The sequence below is a fragment of the Oreochromis niloticus genome, linkage group LG1, assembly GCF_001858045.2.
Source record: "Oreochromis niloticus isolate F11D_XX linkage group LG1, O_niloticus_UMD_NMBU, whole genome shotgun sequence".
Taxonomy (NCBI): Eukaryota; Metazoa; Chordata; class Actinopteri; order Cichliformes; family Cichlidae; genus Oreochromis; species Oreochromis niloticus.
In genome coordinates this window covers 14,576,776-14,591,623 of record NC_031965.2, presented here as the reverse complement: position 1 = coordinate 14,591,623, position 14,848 = coordinate 14,576,776, and the positions used below count along the sequence as shown (strand labels likewise).

Sequence of the window (14,848 nt, the reverse complement as noted above, 5' to 3'; positions counted from 1 at the left end):
ATGGCCCAGTACTATAACAATAATATTATAATATTATTCCCCAGGCAGTCTAGAAGGACTCTGATCTCGTCCCTCACATCAATCTTAAGTTTTTAGATTTCTTTCTGGTAAAAAAAAAAAAATTACAATTAACATATAACAAAGCATATCTTTAGTATTTTACCATCCCTCTACCTTGTGGTAAAAGGACTGCTCAAAAGTGGCCAGAATTAAAAGAAACTAACTTAAGGACACAGTAGATGCCCAAAAGACAAAGCATAGTTAAATACAAGACGCACAACCTCACTGTGGTTTCTGCTGGCATCTAAGTTGGCCGTCTAAGAGGAAGTGTGGGGGTTAAGGTAATGATACAAAGAAAATAACACCAGGCAAATTGAAAGTAAGCAATAATGAAACTAACAGGAACCATTCAACCAAATTCGATTTATTAAAACACAAATAAAACTGTGCAAAATATATATCCCTTGGTGTTCTTTGCATCAGCAGCCAGAACCAAGCAAATCCATTCAGTCCTGGTACTTATTAGGTCATGAACAACATACAGCATGTACACATGAGAGAATAAAAATTACAAAATAAGTAATACTGACAAAATACTGTACCATGTATACAGACCCATCAACAGAAGTCTGAATGAACAAAGCATCATTGTAAAGAATATTTTATCATGAATCGTACCCATGCTTGACAATGAAAGTGGCTTTTTGCCCTGAAAAGATGCCCACGAGCATGTCTTAAATTATTCTCCTTAACACTGTTTACAAATCATAAGAGAATAAATCATGGATGACATCAAATGGAACCTCTTCAAACAAGTCCAAAGCTCTTTAGCGTCCCTTCTTGGTCTGTGTGATCTCTTAGTCTGTGATCTTCAAGTGTATTTGCAAGTGTTTGGTGACCTAAATGGTGCGAGTAAATCAAAACTAGAGACGCGCTTGCTGCTTGCCGCCATCATCTCACCACTGTCCTGAGGAGTCAGCATCACAGTTTTACAGTGCCGCGCGGCATCCGTACCTGACGGTGACAAGGTGACGGAGCACGGGAGGACAGCAGAGGCTTCGAGGAGGAAACAAGTCACCGTGTGCTATTCTCCCGAAGGAGGCTCCAGGTCTGCGATGAGAACGTTTCCATCTGACTCTGTAGCCTGCGAGTCCGTTTGCCTGAAATAAGCGCTGCCGAGCGTGGGGAGTCCCTGGAAACGTCCGGAGCTCCTCTTGTACAGAAACCACATTACCCCTGCCAGCAGGATAAAGATCAGCAACGCCGCCAGCACAGCAGCGGGGATGACACCGTGATGCAAACCTGAAACGCACAACAGCAGCTCTTATGTAGTCGTGCTCTAAATTTAATGTGTGAACCTCTTATTAAATAGCTTAAACACTGCAGCAGGAATCACCGTCAGCATGTTTAACCACATCTTTAAGCTTCCAGCTGAACGCGGCCCTGCAACATCAAACTGCGTGCTCACACATGCATCACGCCTACAGAAAAACATTCAATGTTTTCAAGTTATTTAGCTTGAAATGCACTTTACCATTCAGTGGTTTCACTTCCACCTCAGTATTTCCACCTGGAAAAGAAATGCACAACTGTTTTTAACTCATCAGGTGACAATATGCAGCAAAGATCAATAAATAGGAAAAGTTTATGCTTTCAAATGTTATGTTACGGTGCAGCAACAATTATCAAAATAATCAATATGAACATTAGATTTATTTTAGGTCTCAATAATGATTTCCGACCATTTCTATAGAGCTAGATATATAAAACAAACAGACAAACAAAGAAACCTGCGAATCCATCACACTGAACCAGTAAATACAAGTCAGGATGGATTTATGCTTTCATGTTGTTTATTCATCAACATCCAAATGCTGCTGCAGAAATTGAGAGTCATCAGACCAAGCAACATTTTTCCTATTTTCTAATGTCCAATTTTGGTGAACCCGCGCAAACTGTAGCCTGACAGGCGTGGCACCTGGTGTGGTCTTCTGCTGCTGTAACCCATTGTTGTGTTTTCACAGATGCACTTGTAACCTGTGGTTATTTGAGTTACTGTTGCCTTTTTATAAGTTTGAACAAATCTGGCTAACCTTCTCTGACCTCTGACATCGACAGAGTTTTTCAGTAAGCAAGACTCTGTTAGTCTCATAAGAAAGGACGTGGGCCCACTATCAGCTAATGTAAATCCCCATGTAAAAAATCTTGGTTTCATTTTCGATTCTACCCTCAAGCTGGACAAACAAACAAACTCAGTTCTTCGTGGCAGTTTTTTCCGACTCGGGAGCATTTCTAAACTCAAAAATATCTTGTCATCTAAATATCTGGAAACCGTTATCCATGCCTTCATATCATCACGTCTTGACTACTGTAACTCTCTCTATTTAGGCATCTGTCACTCAAGCCTGTCCCGCCTGCAACTTGTTCAAAATGCAGCCACAAGGCTCCTGACGAGTACCAGAAAGAGAGAGAGTATTACTCTGATACTCGCATCTTTACATTGGCTGCCAGTTAAATATAGAATTGATTTCAAGGTTTTATTATTTGTTTTTAAAGCCCTCCATGGCTTGGCTCCAGGTTACATTTCTGATCTCTTAGCCTGGACCTACCCACTCAAACTCTGCGCTCCTCCAGTCAGATGTTTTTACTGGTTCCACGCTCCCAGTTAAAATCTAGAGGTGACAAGGCTCCATTGCCGCTCCGAGACTCTGGAACAGTCTTTCCTCTTTTAAAAAATCCTCTTCCTCTTTGGAAATCTTTAAATCAAATTTAAAGACCTATCTATTTTCAAAGGCTTTTGGATCTCTTTGACACCTCATTTATTCTGTTTTAGCTATTCTGATCTTTTATCTCATTGGATGATGTATGCATGTGTATACGTACACATGTATTTTATGTTCACGTATGTGTGCTTGTGTGTGAATGTGTGTGTATGTGTACACTTTTGTATATGCATGTGCATATGTACACATACATATATATTTCTACAAACAAGTATATATAAGAGTCTGCCTGTGTGTGTGTGTATATATATATATGGATGTGTTACAATGTTTTTATCTTATCTATTTTTATTATCTTTTTATTTGATTATATTGTCCCTCTGTTCACTTTCACTTTGGCCGACACTTGATGTCTTTTTAATGTGCTATATAAATAAAGCTGACTTGACTTGACAAACCATTTTTGCCCAGAAACCTGCTGCTTGCTGGATATTTGCTCTTTTTAGGGTCATACTCGCTAAAGCCCAGATCCCAGTAGTTAGTCAGCAGTTTCTGAATTACTCAGATTACTCCATCACCAACAACCATGACACGTTTGAAGCCACTGAAGTCATCTTTCTTCCTCATTCTGATTCCCAGTTTAACTTCAGCATGTCGACTTTCCTATATTTATCAAGTTGCTGCTCACACTCTCTACACATGCCTTCTGTTGTAGTTTTCTATGGGAGGCACAATTTGGGTTTCCAGGCTGTTTATCTGTTTAGAATGAGCACAACCTTCTGCATAGGGTTACAGCACTTTTAACTATCCTGCCTTTCCTGTTTTGAAGTTTGACTTGTCCATGTTGAGAGCATTAAAATGAGCTGCAAACACAGGTGAGCATGGATGGATGGATTTCCAAGAGAAAGCAAAATACTTCATCAAATAGTTGCTTGCTTACTCTGCAGATTTGTGTTCAGAAGGAGCTGTTTGGCTGCTCTACTGTTTTCACCCAAAACAATGAAAACTGGCTGCCAGTCGGAAAACCAAAACACTGAGCTGAAAGACGCAGAAATAATATTTAGAGTTTGATTTAAATCTTCCTCCAGCAGAAGTGAACAAGGAGTTTACTTTTACATCTCTTATCTAATCTTCTCTGTACTCCACTTTTGTTTTAATGTCAGTTCTCTTAATTTCTTTGTGACTTAGGTGCAGATTTTGGCAGCCTCTGATTCATGTTACCTGAGATGATTTTGCAGATGAAGCCAAGCCGCTCTGTGCACGGTGTAAAGTGCCAAGTACCATCAACTACCCTGGTAGTGACACAGGAATCCTCAGTCAGCAGCTTGGGGTTTGGACCTTTGTGGGGCCAGTTGGTGTACTCCATTGGTGAACCATCTACCCAGGCCATAGAGTCAGCTAAAAGCAGATTCCTCACTTTAATGACACGACATTGTGTTTATCTGATGGTACAGAAAAGTGACTGACTCTTACTGTCAACATTGAAGTGCATCCCCAACCATAAGGTCTGGTGAAGGAACCCCGATGACCAGAGCTGCTCCATGATGAAACGGTTCTCTGTCTCGTCCTCAATGGTCAGGACATCGGAGGTGTTGACTAGTGGGTGACAGAAGCAGAAACATGACACACTCACGATAATTAGTGTTGTAAAGGAATGAGGATATGACAAAAATATTTATTTGCTTTCTTACTAGGGTTAAGGAAATAATCGTGCAAATCAAAGAAAATATCAGACAAATAACCCGGCGCAAAAAACAAAACAAAACACAGCTTAACTTTACACTTTACTTTTTATTGCTGTGGGTGGATCTTATCTTTTTAGAGACACAGGCTCGTTGTTTCATCCTGCTTCTGAACTTCGTGCCAAGTTCAGCTAAGCTTCATTAATCTAGGTGCTGCATGTGGTCCTACAGTGCTGTGAAAAAGCATCTCCTCCTTTTCTGATTTCTACATTTTTTGTCAAACTCATATGTTTCAGATAAACAAGCACATTTTAATATTAGAGAAAGATAACCCGAGTAAACACAAAATGCAGTTTAAAAATGATGGTTTCAGTTATTAGGGGGAAAAAGCTCTTCAGATCTATTTGTCCCTATTTGAAAAAGTAGTTTCTCTCCTTGGTGAATCATGAATGAACTGTGATTAACCACTTTATTTCACTAGCCACACCCAGGCCTGACTGTTGGCAGACCTGTTGAATCAAGAAATCACTTAAATAGAAACTGTCTGACAAAGTAAAGCAGGTTAAAGAAACTCAAAAAGCAACACGTCATGCCACAATCTGAAAAAACAGCTGAGAAGCAAGGTAATTTACAGCTATCGGTCTGGAAACATTAACAGATAGCAGCTGCGTTTGTAGTGACTGTAAGGCATATCCGACGAATAGCTTACCTTTATTCCTGCAGTGCTCTCTTGACTTCTCAAAACTACGTTTCTCCGCCACGGACTCAAAGCTGTAACAACCATGTCCAAATTTCACCCATGTGGAGGGACACGCCATCACATTCGTGGTTAACGGTTTATTGCCTGCGAGGGACAGCAGGAGAAGGCGGGAAATGGGTAATTTCACACATTCTGCTGTGAACAACAGAAACCAAAAGCTGAAAAGATGCAATGTCGGGTGCACGGATTTTCACTGAAGTAGCACCGACTTGGCTTGGAGGGACTTTGGGGAACATGGCACAGGGCTCCTGGCAGCAGAGTTTCACAGTCAGCTCGCCGCCAGCCTCCATTCACGTCCATGTACACGCACTCGCCGGTCTCAAAGTCGTCATCGTCGTCGGCTGCGTCCCAGTGCGTGTACACTGTGTCACTGCCATCCGACCACTGATAATTGATGCCGCTCTGTAAGGAAGCACAGTCACAAAGTGTCAGTCATGCAGCGACACTTGTGGATGTCAGTTTGTCCACACGAAACAGTTTGATTAACAAATAACTTTAAATAAGAAGCAACCAAAACATTCCTGAAATCAGTGCTGACGCTCGCGTGGAAAAACCGCCATTAGCACTGGGTTTCTACCAGTGTGCCAGCTGTGTATTTCTTCACCCCAACACCCTTTTTATTATACATTTTACTGCATAAAACCATCTGTTATGTTAGATATATGAAAAACAGGAACTCCAGCAAGACTTGAGGAAAGTCTTGAACAACTTTAATAATTGACCAAAGCGTTTCGGCTTGTGGCCTTCATCAGGGTCATGACCCTGTAAAAATGAGTAGCTGGCTTATCTTTAACATGATTAATAAAATACATATAATAGAGGAAATGAGCTCCTCACACACACTGTGTTCATTTGTCTCGACGCTCAAGATATTTTACAGTGGCTAGGAAGACTGACGGGAAAACACGTGCCCACGAGGTCTCTACATGGGCAACACGCCAACAGAAGTCTCACTAAGAAATAAGACAGTGATATCAAGTAGAGTGACGTCTTCTAGTAAACGATAATCAAATGCTTTTGCTTTAACTCCGCTAAATCCCACATACCCAGAAACGCCTAAATATCGCTTCCCTTTGTCAGCAGAAGTCCACAGCCCCACCTATCAGGAGTCACCAATCAGATCCCATGACACTGAAACAGGTCCCATTAATCTGATTGTTCAGACTGTTAGCATTGTGTGCCAACTTCCTACTTTCTCAACTTCCTACTTTCTCAACTGTGTGACGGCAGTACACTCTGTCTGTCAGTCTGATCTATATATAGATATATATATATATATATCTATATATATACAAAGAAGGATATATTTTTTTGGTTGTGTTTACATGTGTGAGGCTCATTCTGGTTGTAAACATAACGGTTTGAAAAGTTTTTAATGCATTCTTCTAAAAGGTATGTAGTGTGGGTTCATGTTAAGAAGCTATTAAATGTTGGCTTACACACACCAATGTCTTCAAGGCCAACTTAATGATTTATTTAAAACTGACAAAAAGCCTTATAAGTGTCTTTTGTGTAACATATAGAAAGTACTCCATAAAGATTTAAAATGTCATGTCACACTTGACCTCTGACCTCTCTTTAAGATCAACAGATTGATCTGAAGGACTGAAAGTGATAATGATGCTTTATGGAGCTATTTAAGACTCTTTCTTACTGCCATTGTTTGTACTGACAACATAGAGGCATACAGAGAATAATGTATGGGGATTCTAAGTATCACGTTCTAGTTTGCATTTAAATATCATGTCACATTTGATCTCTGATATCACTTTTACATTTCACGTCTGCCTTTCTTTCAAGCCGATCCCAAAATGCATTATTTTTTCTGGACTACAAAGATCTTAAAGTACATTTAAAAGGAGCAAGGAAAACAAAGTGAATATATATATTTACAAAATACAAATGGTGTTTACTTAAAAGCAAATACTGTCCACTGAGTGAGCTGCCTTGGCCAAGGTTTGCACTCTGAGTGCTTCTTCTGGTGTAATGTCTTCGGTTTATTGCTTATTATTCTGTTAGTGTTCAGCAATAAGGATGTGCTGTCATTTTGTGTCATCATATGTGGTTGTGCTTCGAGGCTATTACTGATTGTTTTACTCAGGATTTCATTCTCACTGTTGCTTTCACAACTTGCAACATTTTCAGCTGCATGCTTAATGATCTGTAACCTTTTAGTCTTGTCCAAAGAAGTGGACTTTTCTGCAAAAAAACAAAGTGCACAAGGACAAAGTGAGCTTTGCCAGAAAAGATAATAACATTTTTTTTTTTAAAAAACACCAAAAAACAACAACAATAAATTTAAGTTAATTGAAGTTAAATCTTTGAAAAAAAAAGTTTCAACTGAATGTGTTAAATCTGAAGACAGGAGCCTGGTAGAAATGCTTTTAAACAAAAAAGGTACTGCATAACTCTGAAGTCTTCACACTGAGGTTTTGCAGACATGTGACCACTAACCACGTGGCGCTAACTTGATGTGTGATGTGTGTAGGATCACGTGAAGATGGCCCCAGTCATACAGGCCTAGAGACTGCTGTGTGACAATCTGGTTGCTAGGGAAAAATTTGTATTCCCCAAACAGCTGACAAAAACCTCCTCGTGACTGTGGTTTAGCCTTTAGGCTAACCAGGCGCACATAACTAAGAAAGCTGTTTAGGTAATGAAAGCAGTCTGTGTATGTCCAAAAAGAATTTGTTTAAAGATACACACAGTAATAACTCACACAAACACGCTACAGAGGTATACAGTACATAACAGATAAGAGGATAGAAGGTACATACGTCTAGACTGTAAAGTCCAATCCAGTGTGGCGCTCCCAATCTATTGACAAGGAAAGTAAGGAAAGCCTGGTGGTAGGCATCTGTAACGCTCACAAGGTCAGAATCATGGCCTTTGCACTTATTCATCGCGTCGTACCAGCTCAGGTTGCCAGTCACAACCTTGTAGTTGCGGTTCCTGTACTCAATATTTTCTGGGAGAAGGTGGTGATACGAGTGGGTGGGGCGTTTGGATGGATCTGTGACAAGAAAGCAGGGAGGAGTGTGGGGAGAACTCAGGGTTCAGCATGATGGATTAGTTCATACACAGCTAATGGATCGCTGATTAGCTTTGCCATCCATCCATCCATCCATCCATCCATCCATCCATCCATCCATCCATCCATCCATCCAAACCCTCAGAGCAAAAAAACAAAAACGAAAGATAAAGAACCTGTGGGAGCCTTACCTTGAGGTTTCTGACATACAAAGCCATACCCACTCTCGCTGCACTTCTCGTCGTACCACTTCCCCGTCAGGTGGAAGTTATGGTTGTTGGACAAGACAGTACACAGAGGCTCATCAGCATATCCTTGGAGCCACGTTTCTTCCTGAGAACATAAAGAACCTGTGAGTATCCCGAAATACAAACCTACTGACAATAGTACATTTATTAGCATGTGTCACCTCTGTTCATGACAGGCTCATTTCAGGAGCAGTGAATTACTACCTCCCAGTTGACTGCCCCAGAATCACCTGATTTTCTTTAATACAATAACTTTAGTATATTTAATAAAGTCAAGCAAAATTTTAGAATTAGATGATGAAAATGTCACCACTTGAGCCCAAAAACTGCAATCAAATCAATTTTATTCATACTCCAAGTGTCTAAAGCCAAAGTAATGAGATGAAAGAATACATTTTGCACAGCTTTAGTGAATTATTCTTTTTTTCATATTCTTCTTCTGGCTCCTCCCTTTAGGGCTCGCCACAGTGGATCACCTGCCACCATCTCACTCTTTCCCCTCATCCTCCTCTTTCACACCAGCAGTTGGCACGACTTCTTTCACTACATCTATTACTCTTTTCTGTGGTTTTCCTCCTTTCCTAATGGCTGGCAGTGCCATATTCAACATCCTTTATCCGCTATCCTTCCTCTGCACATGTCCAAATCATCTCTGCCCTTCCTTCAAATCTCTGCACTTCCTGATTCACTAACTGATCTCCATCCGTCATGTCTGTCTCTCATTTTCTTCATTAGCTTCTCAAAGTATTTCTCTTTGCCTGGCCAATCAATACAAGTCCTTTTCTCCTTCCTTAGTGTCCATAATGCTCACTACAAGGTTTTTCCCTTGCCGCCTCTCTTTGCTGTGTGCCTATCCTCAAAGCACTCCTGTCTACTTTCTTCATCACTATTTCTATCCTACTTTTTTTTTTTTGCTAACCTCTTCCTTTGCATACTTTTCTATACGTCTTCATTCCACCACCAAGTCCACTTGTTTTCTTTTTATGTCTGACAGACATATAAAGAAAGTAATAAGAAGGGCCAGTTTTTACAGCAGTGGGAGGAGCTATTTCTCCTTATCTAATATAAAATGACTGTAACTTGGATGTACTAAGCTGTCACGGGACAAAAGGCGAGGTACTCCCTAGATATTCACACAGTCACAACATCATATATTAAGAATATGCTAGCAGTTCTAGCAGTTAATAAGGTGAACTTCAAGTTTTTTCTACAGCTTACATTGAGAGGGTTCTTTGGTTCTACAGGAGACCAGTTGGTGTAGCTGACTGGTCTCCCATTGGTCCATTTCATGGTGTCCTCATCTCGCAGCCCAATCCACACACCTACAGAGCTTCCCTGGAGAAACATGGTGATGAAGGCTACAGAAATGATGACATGAAAAAGAAGTGGAAATAAAGCTGTTTGTCTTCACAGGCAGTGATTGTGCAGCGAATCATTGACGCATGGTTGTGCAGTTCACTTAGACTCTACCTTGTTCAATCTCATCTTCTATGGCAACTAGCGAGCCTTGAAAAGAAGAGCAGATGGACTGGGCATCTTTCCAACTCTTTCCCTCCTTTGGACTGGTAGGGAGGTGAAGCAGGAGACACTGCCAACACACACACACACACACACACACACACACACACACACACACACACAAGACATGAATGTAAATCAGTATTCCCAGATCACTGACAGGACTGTTGTTTGGAGTGTGCAGGACTCACAGATACAGAAGTCAAGGCATGTAGGAGGGAGGAGGTAATGTAACCACAATGTTACTGGTTAACAAAAAGGGAAAGTTTCAGCAACAAGAGCTCTGCTTCTTGATTCAATTTGAGAGAAATATGGTCGCGTTACACGAGGAAACGACAGCGTCTCTGTTCGCAGAGCTCGAAAACGCACTCAGATGTATTTTGAAAGCAGTTAAGGTTTCTCTGACTAAGGAGTTCAAGCACCATTAACTATGAACCAAAAGGTTGAGTCTCATTGTTATTATCGTGTTTCTCTCCCTTCTCGTACTGTGCAAAAGTCTTAAGCCACCTCTCATTTTTGTTAGTTTTTGAGGAAAGTAGGAAATAAGTGCAGCAATTTTTTTTAATGCACAAACATACATGGAATTATATTATATAAGGCAAAAAAATAAGACAGACAACAATTAGATACTTTCCAGATGGCATTAGATGTTGGATCAAACTCCAACGCTACTTTTCTGCCTTCATAATTCCATTAATTTTGACAATATTCTCAACATCCCTGTCTGAAATCCAGTCCCAAACCATCATAGAGTCTCCACCGTGTTTTACAGATGCTACCTGACCTTCTGTGTAAACACTGATGATGATTTGAACCAAAAAATCCAAATTTGGATTCACTTCATCAGTCCAGTTCTTGTGTAATTTGGCACACCTCAGCCTCTCCATGTTTCCCTTCCTTAGGAACGGCTTCTTGACAGCCACCCTTCCACTGATAACATTTCTGCTGAAGCTTCAGTGAACAGCAGATCGATCAACTGAAGGGCCAGATACATCTCTCAGGTCCTGTGTCAAGTCTTTGCCAGATTTTTTCCTATTTCATTTATTTCAAAATTATGGTTTCGATGACGCAAAAAAATCCACAATTTAAACAATCATTCATTGCTTCATGTGAGCATGTGCTGGTTCTTGTGAGGTTGATGCAGCTTGAGTGCTGTCAGCGGGAGGGCTGCTCTAAACTTAACAACATAACAGTCCAGAAACAGTGAATGAAAACACAAACATCCTGCTTTAAACCCAAAGGCAGCTGGGAATTTAGAGGAAGCGCAGACAGTAAAATGAGCCACTTTTGTGCAGTTTGCTCTACGTAATAATAATGTGTTAGCAGTGTCAAGTAGTGTGCAATACACAGATTGTCAACAGATGCAAACATTTAATTTCCTACACACCTAACACAGTTTATTAATAAGATATACTGTACATATTACTTAACAGTGAACAGTTACAGATTGCTGAGGTGACTAAACTGGCAGGTTGCCCAGTTCCTCTGTGATTAGGGCGGTGACAGCTGGTTTGCTTTGAGAGGCAGTAACTGCCAAAGCAGATGATTTACTGAAAAGAGCGACTATTATTTCCTGCCTTTCATGTTCACTGTAGCAGTTTTTACTCGGTGTTCGAGGGTGTTTAGGCTACTTGTGGGAAAAACTTGCACACATTTGGTTTTGGTCATCCCTGCCAGCACCTGCGAGCTCTTCTAGTAAACCAAATGCATTTGTAGAGAAGTGCCCAGAACGCAGCTGCAGGTCTTTGGGAAGTTATCTTGCGAGTATTCACCTTCTCACCTTTGTGAAAAGGGGAAAGCTGTGAAAGGCCATGGGTGTCAAACATTAGACCCGGGGCTCAGAATCGGTCATTACTCCAACCCAGCCCACTGGACATCTTTGGAAAATGTGAAGGAGGAAAAAGATTTTGGACATTTAACTGTATTTTCCTAACTCTATAATCTAATATAATCTATCTACAATAGAAATTTCTGTTTTTTTACAATGTGTCCACAGTACAATAAATACATAAAATAGAAAAATGTTTTGTGAATTAACAAAAACTTCCAGCTGTATAATAACAGAACAGTCTGGGCAATGAGCTACCAGAAGTTTTTCTGTAATTTTAAATATTTATTTTTAAGAATTGAAGCCCTGACAGTCATGCTGACAGATTGCTTTGGTTGCTTTTTTAAACATGTGGTTAAACTGTTGAAATTGCACTTCTTTTTCTTATACTGAGCTATTGCAGGGATTAAATATGCAGCTAAAGTTATTTATACTGACAGAAAGGGGATTTTTACTGGTCCGGCCCACTTAAGATCATAGTCCGCTGTGTGTGGTCCCTCATATAAATGGCTCTGACATCCTCGCATTAGGCAATCACTGTGTGCAAGTTTGATTCAGTTCTGACCAACATGAGGAGCAGCAATTGACCGTGGCATAAACTCATCTGGTGGGATAAACTAAAGCGGGATAAACTGAAAATTACAATGTTGCACGTGAAGATATAATGTATTTTAGGTATGACATAGCACAAAAGTATTATAGATATATATCTGATATTTTAGTTGCTGACAACAGCATTAATAAAAGCTTACATATGCACACATTACAAACTGCTGCTATTAAAGATATGCCAACTTAACAAGTTTAAAAAGCTGCAGTGTCCTTGCACGAATCACCAGATTAGGAGACTTACCACAGACTAATGCAAATGTCTCATTATCTGTATTTGAATGTATGCGTGCGTGCGTGTGTGTGAACAAATGTTTATCTGAACCTTGTGTCCGAAGTACAGCCATTTCTCCGGGCATCCTCCAATGTAGTGCGGTTCCCGGGGGGTCTCCACCACAGACACAGTTTCTCTCTTGCACACGTATCCATGGAGATCACTGCATCTGCTCTTTGTCCACTTCCCTGCAACGTATGGAGCAGGTCTCAGCGCTGGCATAGGGTAATACACGCGAACGAGGGCGTGCGTTTCCACGTGCACGCTCTTACCTGATGAAGAAGACATGGTGACACACGACCTTCCCTGAAGATCATCGCCAACAGCCACTTCATCAAATTTCTGAAAATCTATTGCAGTCTTGTCACTCCACCTGCAAAATGAATAAATAAATAAAAATATTGTTAATGAGGATTGTTACACTCCTGAGTGTTCTCACCTTAATAACCCCATCTTTCATTGGCGCTAACCTCCACCTTATTACCTGTGACTGACAGGGTTTCACTGCTGCTGTTTTCGTACTTAATATGCTTGGCTTTAAGGCTAACAGTAACAACTGCTGGCCAATAAGTAAATGCAGTCATGCTCATACAAGTTAACTGGAGTAGATTTGCCCACTACAAACTGTGCTGTGAGCCACCGTACCTCAAACGCCTGAAGCTGCAGCTCTGAGCCTTGATATCGGTCATGTTTCCATGTAAATATTGCACAAATTTGAACCCAAAATTGGAAAAACAAAATGCAGTATTGATGAACGAACACTGATTTTCGGCACATCAAAACATCAACTTAAAGAGATGATGTTGGTACTGATGGAAACATGTTCTTTATGTTACTGTCTCCTCATGAAACCACACAGATGATTTCACTGCAGCTATTCTACAGGGTGGGCCATTTATATGGATACACCGTAATAAAATGGGAATGGTTGGTGATATTAAAGTCCTGTTTGTGGCACATGTGAGGGGGCAAACTCCTCAAGATGGGTGGTGACCATGGTGGCCATGTAGAAGTCGGCCATCTTGGATACAACTTTTGTTTTTTCAATAGGAAGAGGGCCATGTGACACATCAAACTTATTGGTAATGTCACAAGAAAAACAATGGTGTGCTTGGTTTCAACGTAACTTTATTCTTTCATGAGTTATTTACAAGTTTCTCTTTGTTCACAGCCATTGACATGTCGAAGAGGTTAACACGTGAGGAGCGGATCGAAATTGTGTTGATATCTGGTGAACGCAGTAACCGGGTCATTGCAGCAGATTTCAATGCAAGACACCCTACAAGACCACCCAACTCCCATGCTACAGTTAGCAAACTGCTTGCTAAGTTTCGTGAAACTGGTTCAGTGTTGGATTTGCCAAAATGTGGACGCAAGAAAACTGTCACTAATGAAGAAACATCAGTGGCTGTCCTAGCTTCATTCAGCAAGAGCCCACAGCGTAGCACTCGCCGCATGTCACTGGAGAGTGGCATTAGTCGAACATCCCTTCGGCGGATATTAGCTACTCACAAATGGCACCCTTACAAACTCCAGCTACTGCAGCATCTCAACGAGGATGACCCAGATCGGCGCACAGAATTTGCAGAATGGGCAAAACAAAAATTGGAACAGGACCCTCAGTTCACGCAGAAGATTTTGTTCAGTGATGAGGCAAACTTTTATGTGAATGGTGAAGTTAACAAACAAAACCACCGCTATTGGTCTGACACTAACCCACATTGGATGGATCCCTCCAAGACTGTTGGAACAACAAAAGTGATGGTTTGGTGTGCTATATGGGGTACAACGATAGTGGGTCCATTCTTCATCAATGGAAACGTCAAGGCCACTGGATATTTGAAATTGCTACATGATGATGTGTTTCCCTCTTTATGCACTGAAGCTGGCACGTTCCCTGAGTTTTTCCAGCAAGATGGTGCACCACCACATTATGAGTGCCAGGTCCGAGCATTCCTAGATGAACAGTTTCCTGGAAAGTGGATTGGTCGTCGTGGGCCAGTTGAATGGCCCCCAAGGTCTCCCGATCTGACCCCCTCAGACTTTTATCTTTGGGGTCATCTGAAGGCAATTGTCTATGGTGTGAAGATACAAGATGTGCAGCACCTGAAACTACGGATACTGGATGCCTGTGTTGGCATTTCTCCTGCAGTGTTGCTATCAGTGTTTGAAGAG

General features: G+C 41.0%; 1 protein-coding gene across 1 annotated transcript in view; it reads right to left on the bottom strand.

Annotated features, from left to right (window-relative positions):
• Positions 1-403: 403 nt before the first annotated feature.
• pla2r1 (phospholipase A2 receptor 1) overlaps positions 404-14,848 on the bottom strand; it is a 30,302-nt gene continuing 15,857 nt past the window's right edge. The window contains exons 19-30 of the mRNA XM_019357179.2: positions 12,946-13,046; positions 12,725-12,861; positions 9,915-10,032; positions 9,663-9,802; positions 8,388-8,529; positions 7,943-8,178; positions 5,375-5,567; positions 5,115-5,249; positions 4,197-4,319; positions 3,945-4,121; positions 1,535-1,570; positions 404-1,302 (exon numbers count right to left, since the gene is read on the bottom strand). Of these exons, the coding sequence (XP_019212724.1) occupies positions 1,085-1,302; positions 1,535-1,570; positions 3,945-4,121; positions 4,197-4,319; positions 5,115-5,249; positions 5,375-5,567; positions 7,943-8,178; positions 8,388-8,529; positions 9,663-9,802; positions 9,915-10,032; positions 12,725-12,861; positions 12,946-13,046 (1,756 nt within the window). The 3' untranslated portion in view covers positions 404-1,084. The remainder of the gene's footprint in view (positions 1,303-1,534; positions 1,571-3,944; positions 4,122-4,196; positions 4,320-5,114; positions 5,250-5,374; positions 5,568-7,942; positions 8,179-8,387; positions 8,530-9,662; positions 9,803-9,914; positions 10,033-12,724; positions 12,862-12,945; positions 13,047-14,848) is intronic.